General features: G+C 38.9%; 1 protein-coding gene across 3 annotated transcripts in view; it reads left to right on the forward strand.

Moving 5' to 3' along the window:
• The window catches only part of PTPRQ (protein tyrosine phosphatase receptor type Q), a 231550-nt gene that overhangs the window by 140592 nt on the left and 75625 nt on the right, over positions 1-15333 (forward strand). For all 3 annotated transcript variants that reach the window (XM_059886458.1, XM_059886459.1, NM_001192555.2), the window contains exons 27-28: positions 7495-7616; positions 14297-14483. In XM_059886458.1, coding sequence (XP_059742441.1) covers positions 7495-7616; positions 14297-14483 — 309 coding nt within the window. The remainder of the gene's footprint in view (positions 1-7494; positions 7617-14296; positions 14484-15333) is intronic.

The raw sequence follows: 15333 nt of genomic DNA on the forward strand, positions 1-15333 counted from the left end.
GATACAGAGCCCCTGGTCTTAGTTTTTTGAATGTTGAGTTTTAGGCCAATGTTTTCACTCTTCCTCTTTCACCATCATCAAGAGGCTCTTCAGTTCTTTTTCACTTTCTGCCATAAGGGTGGTGTCATTTGTGTATCTGAGGTTATTGGTATTTCTCCTGGAAATCTTGATTCCAGCTTGTGCTTTATCCAGCCTGGCATTTCCCACAATGTACTCTGAATTTAAGTTAAATAAGCAGGGTGACAATATACATCCTTGATATACTCCTTACCCTGTTTGGAACCAGTCCATTGTTCCATGTCCAGTTCTAACTGTTGTTTCTTGACCTGCATAGAGATTTCTCAAGAGGCAGGTAAGGTGGTCTGCTATTCTTATGTATTGAAGAATTTTCCACAGTTGTGATCCATACAGTCAAAGGCTTTGATGTAGTCAATAAAGCAGAAGTAGATGTTTTTCTGGAATTTTCTTGCTTTTTTGATGATCCAACGGATGTTGGAAATTTGATCTCTGGTTCTTCTGCCCTTTCTAAATCCAGCTTGAATATCTGGAAGTTCTCGGTTCACGTACTGTTGAAGCTTGGAGAATTTTGAGCATTATTTGGCTGGTGTGTGAGATGAATGCAATTGTGCAGTAGTTTGAGCATTCTTTGGCATTGCCTTTCTTTGGGATTGGAATGAAAACTGACCCTTTCCAGTCTGGTGGCCACTGCTGAGTTTTCCAAATTTCCTGGTGTATTGAGTGCAGCACTTTCACAGCATCATCTTTCAGGATTTGAAATAGCTCAACTGGAATTCCATCACCTTCACTGTATTTGTTCGTAGTGATGCTTCCTAAGGCCCACTTGACTTCACACTCCAGGATGTCTGTCTCTAGATGAGTGATCACACCATCATGGTTATCTGGTTCATGAAGATCTTTTTTGTACAGTTCTTCTGTGTGTTCTTGCCACCTCTTCTTAGTATCTTCTGCATCTGTTAGGTCCATACCATTTCTGTATTTTATTGAGCCCATCTTTGCATGAAATGTTCCCTGGTATCTCTAATTTTCTCGAAGAGATCTTTAGTCTTTCCCATTCTGTTGTTTTCCTCTATTTCTTTGCATTTATTGCTAAAGAAGGCTTTCTTATCTCTCCTTGCTATTTTTTGGAACTCTGCATTCAGATGGGTATATCTTTCCTTTTCTCCTTTGCTTTTAGCTTCTCTTCATTTCTCAGCTATTTATAAGACCTCGTCAGTATACCATTTGGCCTTTTTGCTTTTTTTTTTTCTTGGGGATGGTCTTGATCACTGCCTCCTGAACAATGTCATGAACCTCCATCCATAGTTTTCAGGCACTCTATCAGATCTAATCCCCTGAATCTATTTGTCACTTCCATTGTATTTGTCACTTCCACTTAAGGGATTTGATTTAGGTCATACCCGAATGGTCTAGTGGTTTTCTCTACTTTCTTCAATTTAAGTCTGAATTTGGCAATAAGGAGTTCATGATGTGAGCCACAGCCAGCTCCTGGTCTTATTTTTGCTGACTGTATAGAGCTTCTCTATCTAAGGCTGCAAAGAATATAATCAGTCTGATTTTCGTGTTGACAATCTGGTGATGTCCATGTGTAGAGTCGTCTCTTGCGTTGTTGGAGGAGGGTGTTTGCTATGACCAGTATGTTCTCTTGGCAAAACTCTGTTAGCCTTTGCCCTGCTTCATTCTGTACTCCAAGGCCAAACTTGCCTGTTGCTCCAGGTATCTCTTGACTTTCTACTTTTGCATTCCAGTCCCCAATGATGGAAGGACATCTTTTTTGGGTGTTAGTTCTAGAAGGTCTTGTAGGTCTTCATAGAACTATTCAACTTCAGCTTCTTCAGCATTAGTGGTTGGGCCATAGACTTGAATTACTAGGATAATGAATAGTTTTCCTCGGAAATGAACAAGTATCATTCTGTCATTTTTGAGACTGCACCCAAGTACTGCATTTCAGACTTGTGTTGACTATGAGGGCTACTCCATTTCTTCTGTGGGATTCTTGCCCACAGTAATAGATATAATGGTAATCTGAATTAAAGCCACCCATTCCAGTCCATTTTAGTTCATTGATTCCTAAAATGTCATTGTTCATTCTTGTTGTCTCTTGTTTGACCATTTCCAATTAGCCTTGTTCGTACAGCATTGGATTTTGCTTCCATCACCAGTCACATCCACAACTGGGTGTTGTTTTCACTTTGGCTCTGTCTCTTCATTCTTTCTGGAGATATTTCTCCACTCTTCTCTAGTAGCATACTGAGCACCTACTGACCTGGGAATTCATCTTTCAGTGTTATTTCTTTTTGCTTTTTCATACTGTTCATGTAATTCTCAAGGCAAGAATACTGAAGTGGTTAGTCATTCCCTTCTCCAGTGGACCCCGTTTTGTCAGAACTCTCCACCATGACCCGCCCGTCTTGGGTGGCCCTGCACAGCATGGCTCCTATTTCATTGAGTTAGACAAGGCAGAAACTGCAGAATAATTATACGAAATAAATTCTCACTGTTAAAGTTTCACTGAGTTAGATGACCCACAAACTGCAGAACATTTATACCAAATAAATTCTCACACTGTTAAGAAAGTTCTAGGACCCACAACAGATTTCCCAACCTGGGGATCTGGCAAAGGGCCTGAGAACCCCCAGGGAATTTGACTGTGGAGGCCAGTGGGATTTGATTACAGAATTTACAAAGGACAGGGGAAACAGACTCTTGGAGGCCACAAACAAAACCTTGTGTACACCAGGACCCAGGAGAAGGGAGCAGTGACCCCAGAGGAGACTGACCCAGCCTTGCCTGTGAATGTCCAGAATTCTCTGGCAGAGGCATGGGTTGACAGTGGCCTGTGGCAGGGTCAGGGGCACTGAATACAACTAGACCTTTTGAAGGAGGTCCATTATCTTCATTACCCCACCATAGTTTGGTCTCAGGTCAAACAACAGGGAGGGAATACAGCCCCACCCATCAACAGGAAATTGGGTTAAAGATTTACTGAACATGACCCTGCCCATCAGACCAAGACCCGAGTTTCCCTCATAGTCAGTGTCTCACAACAGGAAGCTTCCATAAGCCTCTTATCCATCACAGGGCAGACAGACTGAAAACCACAATGACAGAAAATTAATCAAACTGAGCGCATGGACCACAGCCTTGTCTAACTCAATGAAACTATGAGCCATGCCATGTAGGGCTACCCAAGGACAGGTCATGGTGGAGAGTTCTGACAAAACGTGGTCCACTGGAGAAGGGAATGGCAAACCACTTCAGTATTCTTGCCTCGAGAACCCCATGAACAGTATGAAAAGGCCTTCAGTATAGATGTTCAGTACTAGAAGCTCTAAATGTTAGGTCCACAACTACCCTGATCTCTTCTGTAGGCTTGGTGTCCTCCCAGTCCTTGGCACGTAGAAGATGTGCAATAAATATTTATTGTTTCAATAAATATATAAATTTCATCTAAAAACCAACAGAACATTTGAGCAGAAATGAAAAGGTAGGCTAAAATATTTTCCAGTCTCATACCACTTAAAATATGCAACCTGTCATAATATTCGTCTTTTCCACAATGGTTCTTACAGAACTAGAGGGCAGGTCTGAGGAAAACATTAATAAAGGGTAAATAATTGATATTAATTATTAATTAATAAACACCTTAATAAAGTTTTACTTAGCTTCTGACCCATCCTCTTTTAGAGTCAAAGGCAGGAGTTAGGCCTTTGCAACCCACTTTTCAAAGCAGGTTTCTCCATGAGGAAAATATATAATGATGATGAGTAATGGAGTACCTGATCCTAAAGCCTGTCCACTCCTCACTTAACAGTTAAATACAGAGATTCAGAGCTGCTCTTTGTTAAGCTACTACTTGTTAAGGTGGGTATGACATTTCTAAGCAATATCCAGAAAGGAAAGAAGTGGCCACTCTTTTTTTCTAAACATATATTTATTTTTTGGCTGCGCTGTGTCTTCATTCTTTGTGGTATACATGGACTTTGTCTAGTTATGGTGGACCGAAGCCCCTCTGATTTGGTGCGCGGGCTGCTCCCTCGTGGCTCTCTGGGTGCCGAGCACCAGCACGGGCTCTCGGCGCACTTCAGTAGTCGCAGCACGTGAGCTCGGCAGCTGCCACGTGTGGGCTCAGGAGTTGTGGCACGTTAGCCCGGTGGCTCTGCAGAATGTGAGATCCTCCTAGAGCAGGGACTGAACCTGTGTCCCCTACATTGGCAGGTGGATTCCCAACCACCGGACCTCCAGGAGAGCCCAGGATTGCCACTCTTGAATATGGAGAGCATTATCCCGTGAGGCATAATCCAAAAGCAATTAGTTATGCTGGTGGCAGAGCCCTCTCATCACTATCATTTGTTATGTCCAGGTATCTAAATGAATTATACTACAATTTGAGGCGGTGTTCCTAAATCTAGGACCCTAAAATTAGAATATGACTGAAGATGTCAGTATATGCAGCATGTGTTTAAGTGCTGAGATTCCATGATCTCTTCTACACTAATCACTGGAGAAATCATGTACCGTATTCTGTCATTATTATTAGCACCTCAGCTCATCACACCTTGGAATCCTGGAGCATCCCTTCCTCCCTCTCTCCCCTCGGTGTCATATAGACTGCATCTTGAGTCAGTGTTCAGAGTATTGCACAAAATTCAGTAAAGGTACAAATAGAAGGATGTGTTTGTCATCCACAAACCATTCTCCCACATAATATTTCTTATACATCCTCTGTAGTAACATCTGACATAATGTTACTTTAAATTGACATAATTTAAAGAAGTAACAACTTCTTTAAATTATGTCAATGCTACTATTAAAAAGTACTTTATGGACTGAGTTGAGAGATTCCCTGGTGGCTCAGATGGTTAAGAATCCAGGCTGAGTTGGGCACCTAAATTCCAAACACATAATATCATTTCTCTTGGAAATGTTCTAAGTACCAAGAACTCATTAATAGTCCAAAGACTGTCATTACTATGAGCATCTTAAATACTTACCTAGTGTTGGAGGCGATGACACCCCACTCCAGTATTCTTGCCTGGAAAATCCCGTGGATGGAGGAGCCTGGTGGGCTACAGTCCATGGGTTGCGAAGAGTCAGACATAACTGAGCGACTTCACTTTCCCTTTTCACTTTCATGCATTGGAGGAGGAAATGGCAACCCACTCCAGTGTTCTTGCCTGGAGAATCCCAGGGACGGGGGAGCCTGGTGGGCTGCCATCTATGGGGTCACACAGAGTCAGACACGACTGAAGTGACTTAGCAGCAGCAGTGTTGAAATAAACCTTCTGGCTTTCTTCAGAGCCCGTGAGTCACCTGAACCAGATATACTTGCCATACTGATACTATCTCAATTTGTAAGGAATTACTTTTAATTTGTTAACAAACTCTTTTCATCTTGGTCCCATCTCCCATGTTCTAGACTCCGTTTTACAGTTGCCAGGTAGGCATCTCAATCCTTGTGAGTATCTCAGGCTTAATGAGTACAGATGCAAATTTAGCATCCCCTGCCAAGGTCTTATCCCTATCAAAACTAGTATCTGTTCTTGAAGGTGCTGTTGTGAATTCTATCAGCCCTCCCCCAGTATTAATACATGAATTAGCTTTTTACTACACCCTCTGTCTCACAGCTAGTCAGCCCTTAAGTTCTTTTTGTTAAATTTTCTCAGGACTCTGGGGTTCATCTCCTCCTTTCTCTACCTACTGTCGCTCTTCTACTTTCGGCTCTCATCAGATCTTACCTGACGTTTTGGAAATAACCTGTCTGAACTCACTGCTTCAGAGCACTTATCTTTTTCATAGCTGCCTGAGATTTCCTCCTAAATCATTAGAAAAGTACTTGCCTTTTCAAAGCTTTCAGTGACATCCCATTGTTTAAAGAGTGAACGTCAAACCCTTTAACATAATCGAGTGCTGCCTAACTTAGTTCCCCAGTGACTAGTTGGCTTGCTCCCTACCCCGCCCCTTCATGAACACTGGTCTTTCTGTGATACCTCTATTCCTTGAATATAGGGATTCTGAAATGTTTTTGCACCGTGGGTTCCTTTGACAGTCTGGTGAAGTGTGTGGACCCCTTCCTAGAGTAATATTTTTCAGTGTATAGAATAATAAACATAAGATTACCATGGAAAGCCATGCTGCAGAAGTAAAATTCTATCTGTCTGTGGACCCCATTGTTTATATCTTTGTGGCTTTATTATGACCCTCTTAGCAAAGAAGTGCCCCTGAGCCTGCCCTTCTGATTATTGAAATCCTTCTCATGTTTCAAAGTCCCTTCAATCCCCATCTCTGCAACTTTACCTTGACTCCCTGCCCTTCTGTACTCACCACAGTGTCCTCTGCCCTCTCAGAGCAGATTATTTGTATTTCTAATTAGTTCTTATCTTTCCTTTGCCCTTTGTGATAATATTTTGTATTAATTGACAAAAAGGACCAGACGCTAACGGGCTACTTTCGCACATTTTGTGCTCACTGGCTTGTAACTCTTTTTAAAGCACTGTGGAATCTGCATATGAAGAGGACACCGAGGTCCAGGGGTTTTGTTGTTGGACCAAGATTATACAGCTTGTTGCTGTTACAAATTTATTTCAGGAAGGGAATATTTTATCTTCTTCTTTACGCCTTCTCAGGATCTAAGGAATGATATTGTTCAGTAATGTCTGTTTATGTCGATTTAAAAATCAGAAGTGCTGGGAAATACTCATCTCCCTAGTATTGACGAGGAGCCATACTAGGAGAGAGATGTGTACAGCAGTGTTTCTAGGTTAATGTCTATGTCAAACTAACTGTGACTAATTCCTTCTTAACAAACTGAGAACTCTTGTAGTTCCTAGTCGTTTCACAAATTAAAATTTAAACAAGAGTTTTCAGCAGTCAACTCATTAAAATGTTATCCCTTGTTCTGCACTCCTGATGAAGACAGTAATATTAAAAGTAGGACAAATTAAAGAATTTGTTTGGAATCAAAATGAATTCAGGAAATATTTACATTTGTAATGATAAGATCAGTTGTATAACCTATTTCCTATGTTATCCCCTCAGTGAAGACAATAAACCAGTCCAACTTACATTTGTAAGAAAATACATTTTAAATATAATTCACTTGAACAAGTTGCATTTTTCTGTAGTCAAATGCATTCCTGCAAGTTTCTTAAAACAACATTATTAGGCTATTTAAAAATAAAACTTTATTTATTCAAATAGATTTTAGCAATTAGTAATGCTTTCTTTTCAAAATGTTGTTTTGAGATTAAAAATCATGTATTTATGATCAGTAATTTCTCACGTGGAAGTTCTTTATGTATAGTAATTATTTTTAAAGGAATTACATCTTTTGATCTGGCAATGCATTTTAGTATGCTGTGAACTATAATATATAATTCATTATCATTATCCTTCTTTTGTTTTTTTCTGTCGTCATATTGTGGCAAATACTAGCTGAAATGTAGAAAGGTAACTGAATTTTTTCTATTTTCGTAGCTCCAGACGGTCCTCCTGAAAATGTGCATGTAGTAGCAACATCACCTTTCAGCATCAACATCAGCTGGAGTGAACCTACTGTCATTACCGGACCAACCTTCTATTTGATAGACGTCAAATCAGTAAGACCTGTCTTGTCTTCTCTGAAAGGCAGAATAGAGCATGGTTAGGAATCCAGGTTTTGCAACCAGACTGAATTTTACTCTTAGCTCTGTTAGACCTTAGGCAGCTTCCTTTACTTGTTTATGTTTGTGTCCACATCTGTAAAATAAAGATAGATAATACTACCCAGGGTACAGCATTTTTGTGAGGACTAAGTTAGTCAACATACATAAATAACTTAAAACATTGCCTGATACCTAGTAAATATTCAAGAAGTGCAAACAAAATATTGTCATCACGCTTATTGTTATTTATCTTCAGGGTATAGATGATATAGATAAATGAGGTTAAGTTCAAGTTGACAGTAATATATTGGTTTAAAATACAGTGAAAAAGAACTTAAAATACAAAAGAACGGCCAAGGCATTAGGAGACATAGCTCCAAAATAAGACAGTATCAGGGCTTAACTTTGAAAATGATTGAAGCAGAACATGGAAAGGTAGTGTAAATATAAGTGTAAAAAGTTAGCTTCATTCAAGAAAAAGCAAGTAGTTAGGGCATCCTTAATGGAACATTTGAAAAGAAAAGGCCTGAGAGATGAGGCTTGATTCGGGGGCCGACTTAAAACCTATTGTGGAGTGTGGGTCATGGTAAGTTCAGTGGGGTGCCAATTGTGGAAATAAAGCAGTGTTGGGATACAGATTTCTATTTTACAGAATCAGTATGATCACATTGTAAAGCATAGTTTTAGACCAGTCCTGGGGGTACAAAATTAAAGGAGGCAGGAAACCATAAGAGTAAAACTGGGCAAGAAAAGGAAATGAGTGAGGGTAACAGAATAAAAAAATAATTTAAATATGCAGGATCTGGAGGAAAAAAATCCATGGATGGTGAGTGAAAATAAAAATCAAGGGTGACTTTTTAAGAGATATGATTTGGAAACTTGTGAGGAGGAATGGATTTGTAGAGAAAAGGCATGGATTCAGAACTAGATGTGCTAAGATGCCTGGGAGTCCCCAGGTGAAGATGCCCATTGACAGGATCATTCATGGATCTGTAGCTCAGGAGAGGAAGTTTGTATTTCCAGATTTGGGAAGCGTTGGTATTGGATGGATGAAATAATATGAATAGATGAGATTAACTATGAAACATTTAGGGTAAGAAACTCTTCTGTAAGGACTAACCTGAAGAAAGTGTCCTGGGGAATACAAACATTTGAGTAAAAGGGACCTGAAAACACTGAATTGGAGTAGCCATTCAGACAGTAGGAAACGCAAGCATGGGAGTCAAGCCTCTTGCCTACAGCAGGGTGCTCCACAGTGTGAATAATGCAGAGTTGTTAGCTAGGGTTAGAATTGGAAATTTCTCCTGGCATCCTGCTTGGGTTTTACTGGAGCTGAAGAGCAATCCCTTCTGGTGGCGTCTGAAGCATTAAATTAGGCAATCCATGGTGAATTCTCCTCCTCCTCTTGCTGTATTTATTCATCTCTTCTTTAACTTTTATGATTTTTTAAAATGCTTTTATATTATTTCTTAAGTGGAAATAATTCTATCTCAAAAGACCCGTCATGATTAAAGGAAAACTTAAAGGATTATTGGTACATTTTTTTCTCCCAGTCTTCAGTTTATGATCCTCCTTTTTTAGAGCACATTTGTGAAGACTTTTAGTTCATAATTAGCCAAAAACAATCAACATGAATGACAAATGCTCCAGGAATATCATTAAAAGCAAATTATAAAATGTTAACACTGTGCTCTATTAACTAGAAGATACTTTATTAGGGAAAATAGCTCTCTCATGGAGTTTGGTTGTGTTGAAAGGAGGGAAAAGTAAACCATTTAAAAAAAGGTGATTTATCATCTAATTCTCTCAGTATTCTTACTGAGATTAAAACTGAGTAAGGGAAAGAGAGAAGGATGGAAAGATAACTATTGTAATTGCTTAGTTCGTTTCAGCTACATATTAGCCTCTTCATATGCATTGTATTATTGTATCTTATAACATTTTGATGTAAGTATTATAATCTTACTTTTGCGTATAGGAGAACTGAGGCACAGAGATGATAAAAAAAAAAAAAAAACTTCTCAAACAGTTAAGACCTGGCTAAAACCAGCACAATAGTGTGATGGAAATAGGAAAAACTATCAAAAAAGCAAATAAAATCTGCCAAATTGAAATATGTGCTCACCAAAACACATTTGGATCAAAGACAGCAAAAATTCAGATAGATTCTAACACTTCACAGTTTCCCTAGGATTCTTGGAACTAAAGCGGTCTTCCCTTCATTCTTTCAACACACTTCTAGTTTATTTTTTAAAATTTTGTTTTATATTGGAGCATAGTTGATTAATAATGTTGTGTTAGCTTCAGGGATATAGCAAAGTGTTTCAGTTATCCATATAATGTACCTGTTCTTTTTCAAATCATTTTCCCATTTAGATTATTATAGAATATTGACTGGAGTTCCCTGTGCTGTATAGTAGGTCCTTGTTGGTTATCTATTTTAAATATAGTAATCTGTACATGTCAATCTCAAACTTCCAGTACAACTTTAAATACATTCAGATGCCAGCACTGTGCTGGGTCCTGGGTCAAACGCACATCTTTTATGGCTCCTACACTGGCAGGCGGGTTCTTTACCACTAGTACCACCTGAGAAGCCCAGAAGTCATTGGCTCCCAGGCCAAAGAATACGTGCCCTTGAATTTAAGATTTATGCTGCACCCTGGCCTCTGCCAAATACCAGCCACAAGGGCATATTGCTCTTCCCTTAAAAGACTTGAAGCAAAAATTGACACTCTTTAATAAAGACATATGGGCTTCCCTGGTGGCTCAGGTGGTAAAGAATCCACCTGTAATGCAGGAGACCTGGGTTCGATCCCTGGTTCGGGAAGATCCCCTGGAGAAGGGCATGGCAACCCACTCCAGTATTCTTGCCTGGAAAATCCCCAGGGACAGAGGAACCTGGCGGGCTACAGTCCATGGGGTCACAAAGAGTTGGACAGGATTGAGTGACTAAGCACAGCACAATAAAGATATATGGGCTCAGATATCACCTGGGATGATTCTACTGGGAATTGCATTTTCTGGCCTTTTGTTGTTCCTTTTATTTTAAATTTATTATTTAATTGAAAGATAATTGCTTTACAGAATTGTGTTTTCTGCCAAACATCTACATAAATCAGCCATAGGTATACACATATCCCCTCCCTCTTGAACCTCCCTCCCATCTCCCTTCCCATCCCACCCCTCTAGGTTGATACAGAGCCCTGGTTTGAGTTCCCTGAGCCATACAGCAGATTCCAGTTGGCTGTCTATTTTACATATGGTGATGTAATCTTCCATGTTACTCTCTCCATACATCCCACCCTCTCCTTCCTCCCCCACCCCCTCCGCCGAGTCTGTAAGTCTGTTCTCTGTGTCTATATCTCCATTGCTGCCCTGCAAATAATTTCATCAGTACCATCTTTCTAGACTCCATATATATGCGTTAGTATACGGTATTTGTTTTTCTCTTTCTGACTTACTTCACTGTATAATAGGCTCTAGGTTCATCCACCTCATTAGAACGGACTCAAATGCATGCCATTTTATGACTGAGTAATATTCCGTTGAGTACATGTACCACAGCCCCTTTATCCATTCATCTGTCAGTGGACATCTAGGTTGCTTTCTTGTTCTAGCAATTGTAAGTAGTGCTGCAATGAACATTGGAGTACATGTGTCTTTTTCAATTTTGAGTTCCTCAGGGTATATGCCTAGGAGTGGGATTGCTGGGTCATATGGTGGTTTTATTCCTAGTTTTTTAAGGAATCTCCATACCATCTTCCATACTGGCTGTATCAATTTACATTCCCACCAACAGTGCAAGAGGGTTCCTTTTTCTCCACACCCTCTCCAGCATTTACTGTTTGTAGACTTTTTTGATGATGGCATTCTGACCGGTGTAAGGTGATATCTCATTGTAGTTTTTATTTGCATTTCTCTAATAATGAGTGATGTTGAGCATCTTTTCATGTGTTTGTTACACATCTGTATGTCTTCTTTGGAGAAATGTCTGTTTAGGCCTTTTTCCTACTTTTTGATTGAGTTGTTTGTTTTTCTGGTATTGACTTGAATGAGCTGTTTGTATATTTTGGAAATTAATCCTTTGTCAGTTGTTTCATTTGCTATTATTTTCTTCCATTCTGAGGGTTGTCTTTTTATCCTTTTTATAGTGTCCTTTGTTGTGCAAAAGCTTGTAAGTGTAATTAGGTCCCACTTGTTTATTTTTGTTTTTATTTCCATTACTCTAGGAGGTGGATCATAGAGGGTCTTGCTGTGATTTATGTCATAGAGTGTTCTGCCTGTGTTTTCCTCTAAGAGTTTTATGTTCCTTTTATTTTTTTAACTTACCAAATACTTAGTAGCTTCTTTCCACCAAGACAAAGATGGAAAACGTAAAGTTCTGCTTCCAAGTAACTCACAGTCTAGAACACCAGAATATAGATAATTCTAGAGTATGAGGTAGCCAGTCTTTTTGGAATATAATGTTACAATTAAAGTTTCTGTTATAGGGTACATAATATACAGAGGAGACTGTACAGAGAAGGTTAAATTTAGTAGGCTTAGTGAAGACAGAAAATGAATTTTTGTATGTGCTGCTTTTTGAGGGCACAGTATTCTTTTGGAATTTTACTATATATTTTATAAGATATGGTACATCACATGCATTTTATTTCCTACTTTACTAACTGCGATCTGTTACCATTTTTTAATGAAGGCATTGGAATAATTTAATTTTACTTTATAAGATCAGGTCTCATGACCTTCTGGTAGTGTAGAGAGGTCTGACGGAGAAGGCAATGGCACCCCACTCCAGTACTCTTGCCTGGAAAATCCCATGGATGGAGGAGCCTGGTAGGCTGCCGTCTATGGGGTCACACAGAGTCGGACACGACTGAGCGACTTCACTTTCACTTTTCACTTTCATGCATTGGAGAAGAAAATGGCAACCCACTCCAGTGTTCTTGCCTGGAGAATCCCAGGGATGGGGGAGCCTGGTGGGCTGCCGTCTATGGGGTCACACAGAGTCGGACACGACTGAAGCGACTTAGCAGCATCAGCTGCTAAGGTCTGAACTCTTCAAAGACCTCAGATCAAATCCTATCGCAGTTACCAAGCAGCTATGGAATCTTGAGAAATTCAGCCCAACTCTATAAAATCAGAACTGAAATAGCTCTAGTAGTCAGCTAAGGAACGTGAAGCTAAGTGGTGAGCAGTGATGAGCTGGAGACCCCTACCCCGTTATAAGAGTTACCCATCATTCATCTTTAGATAATTGTTAGCTAGCATACATTTAAGTCTAGTCTTAGGGGAACTTTAAAAAGCCTGATTTGTATGTGATATTTAAATGTTGACAACCAATTAAACACACACTTTCTGCGCAAGGATACATGAAGCTGATCAGTTGGATTCCTACGCTGATCTGTTTTCCTGCCAGTGGAGTATCTTCCCCTACTGCTCTCTCTCAAGATGGTTCGATCTGTTTGATTTTTTTTTTCAATACTGATATTGTATCTGCTTTTCCTGTGCTTCTTATAGCAATATCTTTTTCAGTTAAGAAACTTAGAAAAGAGAATTTGAACAAATTGAACAAAATTGAACATATTGAACAAAAATACATCTTTCAAAGTTATAAGAAAGGTTAAAGTTGAAAATGAACTTGTTAGTGAGGACAGTGTATCCAACTTATTTTTAAGTGTTTCAAGTCAAGTACCTGATAGAAGCAGGCATAAGGGGATTTTGAATTATTTGTTCATCTCAGGAAAAGTCCTTCTCTTCAGTGCTAGATACGTTAGCTATGTTTAGTCCCTACAGTGAGTAGGCCAGATTCTCTATCAAAGACAGACTGTTTTAATAAATAGTACAACTGTATTTATTATACCTAAGCATACTCATTTGTACACATTTAATAATTGCATCTATATTAATTGATTCCTTATTTAGTACCATGCATGGTGCTAGATCAGGTTTTCAAACTTCAGTTATGACCACCATTTTAAAAATGAATCGGAATAAAATTTAAAAGAGCAGAAAATATCAAAGTACATTTTAGAAGTTGTATTTCTGAAAAGCAGTTTGCAGTTATAAAGAATACACATTCACACACATACATCCTGAATGTGTATGGACATTATGTTGCCAAATGTGTTTCACTTTTGTGGGTCATGATAAAAAAAAAAAACCACAAATTTCTTTGCTAACTACTTCAGATCAGTTTTTTTCTAAATCATCAAAATACTATAATTATTTAGATATTATCACCCTGATCTTACATACATAGAAAGTTAAACACAGGGCATAAATGACTTATAGAATGGAAGTTGCTAAGTGACCAGGTTGGGATCTGAACCCTTGATGACTAAATTCATTCCTCTGTAAAACACTGGAGTAGAAGTTTCATTGACTACAGAGATGGTTTTTGCTTTTTCTGATTATTGTGGTTGATTTTTTTCTTTTACTTTCAACTGTTGAAATAACTGCTAGGTAGTAGACTCTTAAAGTAGCACTTTGGATTTCCCAGGACCATCTGACTGTAAATAAAAGAAATTTTAAATCTTGCCTAGAAAGATATACCAGTTGTAGCTTTCTATTAATATTTTAGTGATTTGTAACTCAAGTGCTGCTTCCTGTATTAGCTATTTTTTTTCTTATAGGTAGATAGTGATGAATTTAATATTTCCTTAATCAAGTCAAATGAAGAAAATAAAACCATAGAAGTTAAAGATTTGGAAATCTTCACAAGGTATTCCGTGGTGATCACCGCATTCACTGGAAATATCAGTGCTGCATATGTGGACGGAAAGTCAAGTGCTGAAATAATTGTTACCACTTTAGAATCAGGTAAGGTATATTTTTCATCATTGCTAAAAATTGACTAAGTGTCTTTCTTACAGTTTCTCACACTCTACCCTACAAAGCATATGTGTTACAAGAAAATTTTAAGCATATAAGCATAAAATTCAATGACTCACGGGGGCTGACAAAAGTGAAGCTTTCTATTTGTATTTTTGAGGCAAAATGGAATTACGTAGTATAGTCAATACTTGTAAATACAGAAATAAATTAGTTCATAATAAGGTATCCAAATGTATTTTTTGTGTGTTTATTTCAACACTAAGTATTTTAAAAGTTGGACAACCTTGCCTAAGAAATGATTTTTCCAACTGTTTATAGCCAATAAATCTTCACCTTAAATTCTGTTTTAATTATTTATGTCCCATTGTTTAAATGTACATTAAAATAATGATACTCTATTATTGAGGGCTCAGTCAGTAAAGAATCTGCCTGCAATGCAGGAGACCCAGGTTCAATTCATGGGTTGGGAAGATCCCCTGGAGAAGGAAATGGCAACCCACTTCAGTATTCTTGCCTGGAGAATCCCAAGGACAGAGGAGGCTGGCCCAGGCTACTGTCCATGGGGTTGCAAGAGTCAGACACGACTTAGCGACTAAACCACCACCACTCTATTATTAAATTATCTGGGCTTTCCAGGTGCCAAGAACATGCTTGCCAATGCAGGAGACGTGAGAGACATGGGTTTGGTTTTAATCCCTGGGTCGGGAAGATCCCCTGGAGGAAGGCATGGCAACCTACTTCAGTATTCTTGCCTGGAGAATCCTATGGACAGAAGAGCCAATTAACCCCCTAGCTATGTTTACCATTTCTGTTCTCTTCACTTAGTCAAGTGGCA

The sequence above is a fragment of the Bos taurus genome, chromosome 5 (assembly GCF_002263795.3).
Source record: "Bos taurus isolate L1 Dominette 01449 registration number 42190680 breed Hereford chromosome 5, ARS-UCD2.0, whole genome shotgun sequence".
Lineage (NCBI taxonomy): Eukaryota > Metazoa > Chordata > Mammalia > Artiodactyla > Bovidae > Bos > Bos taurus.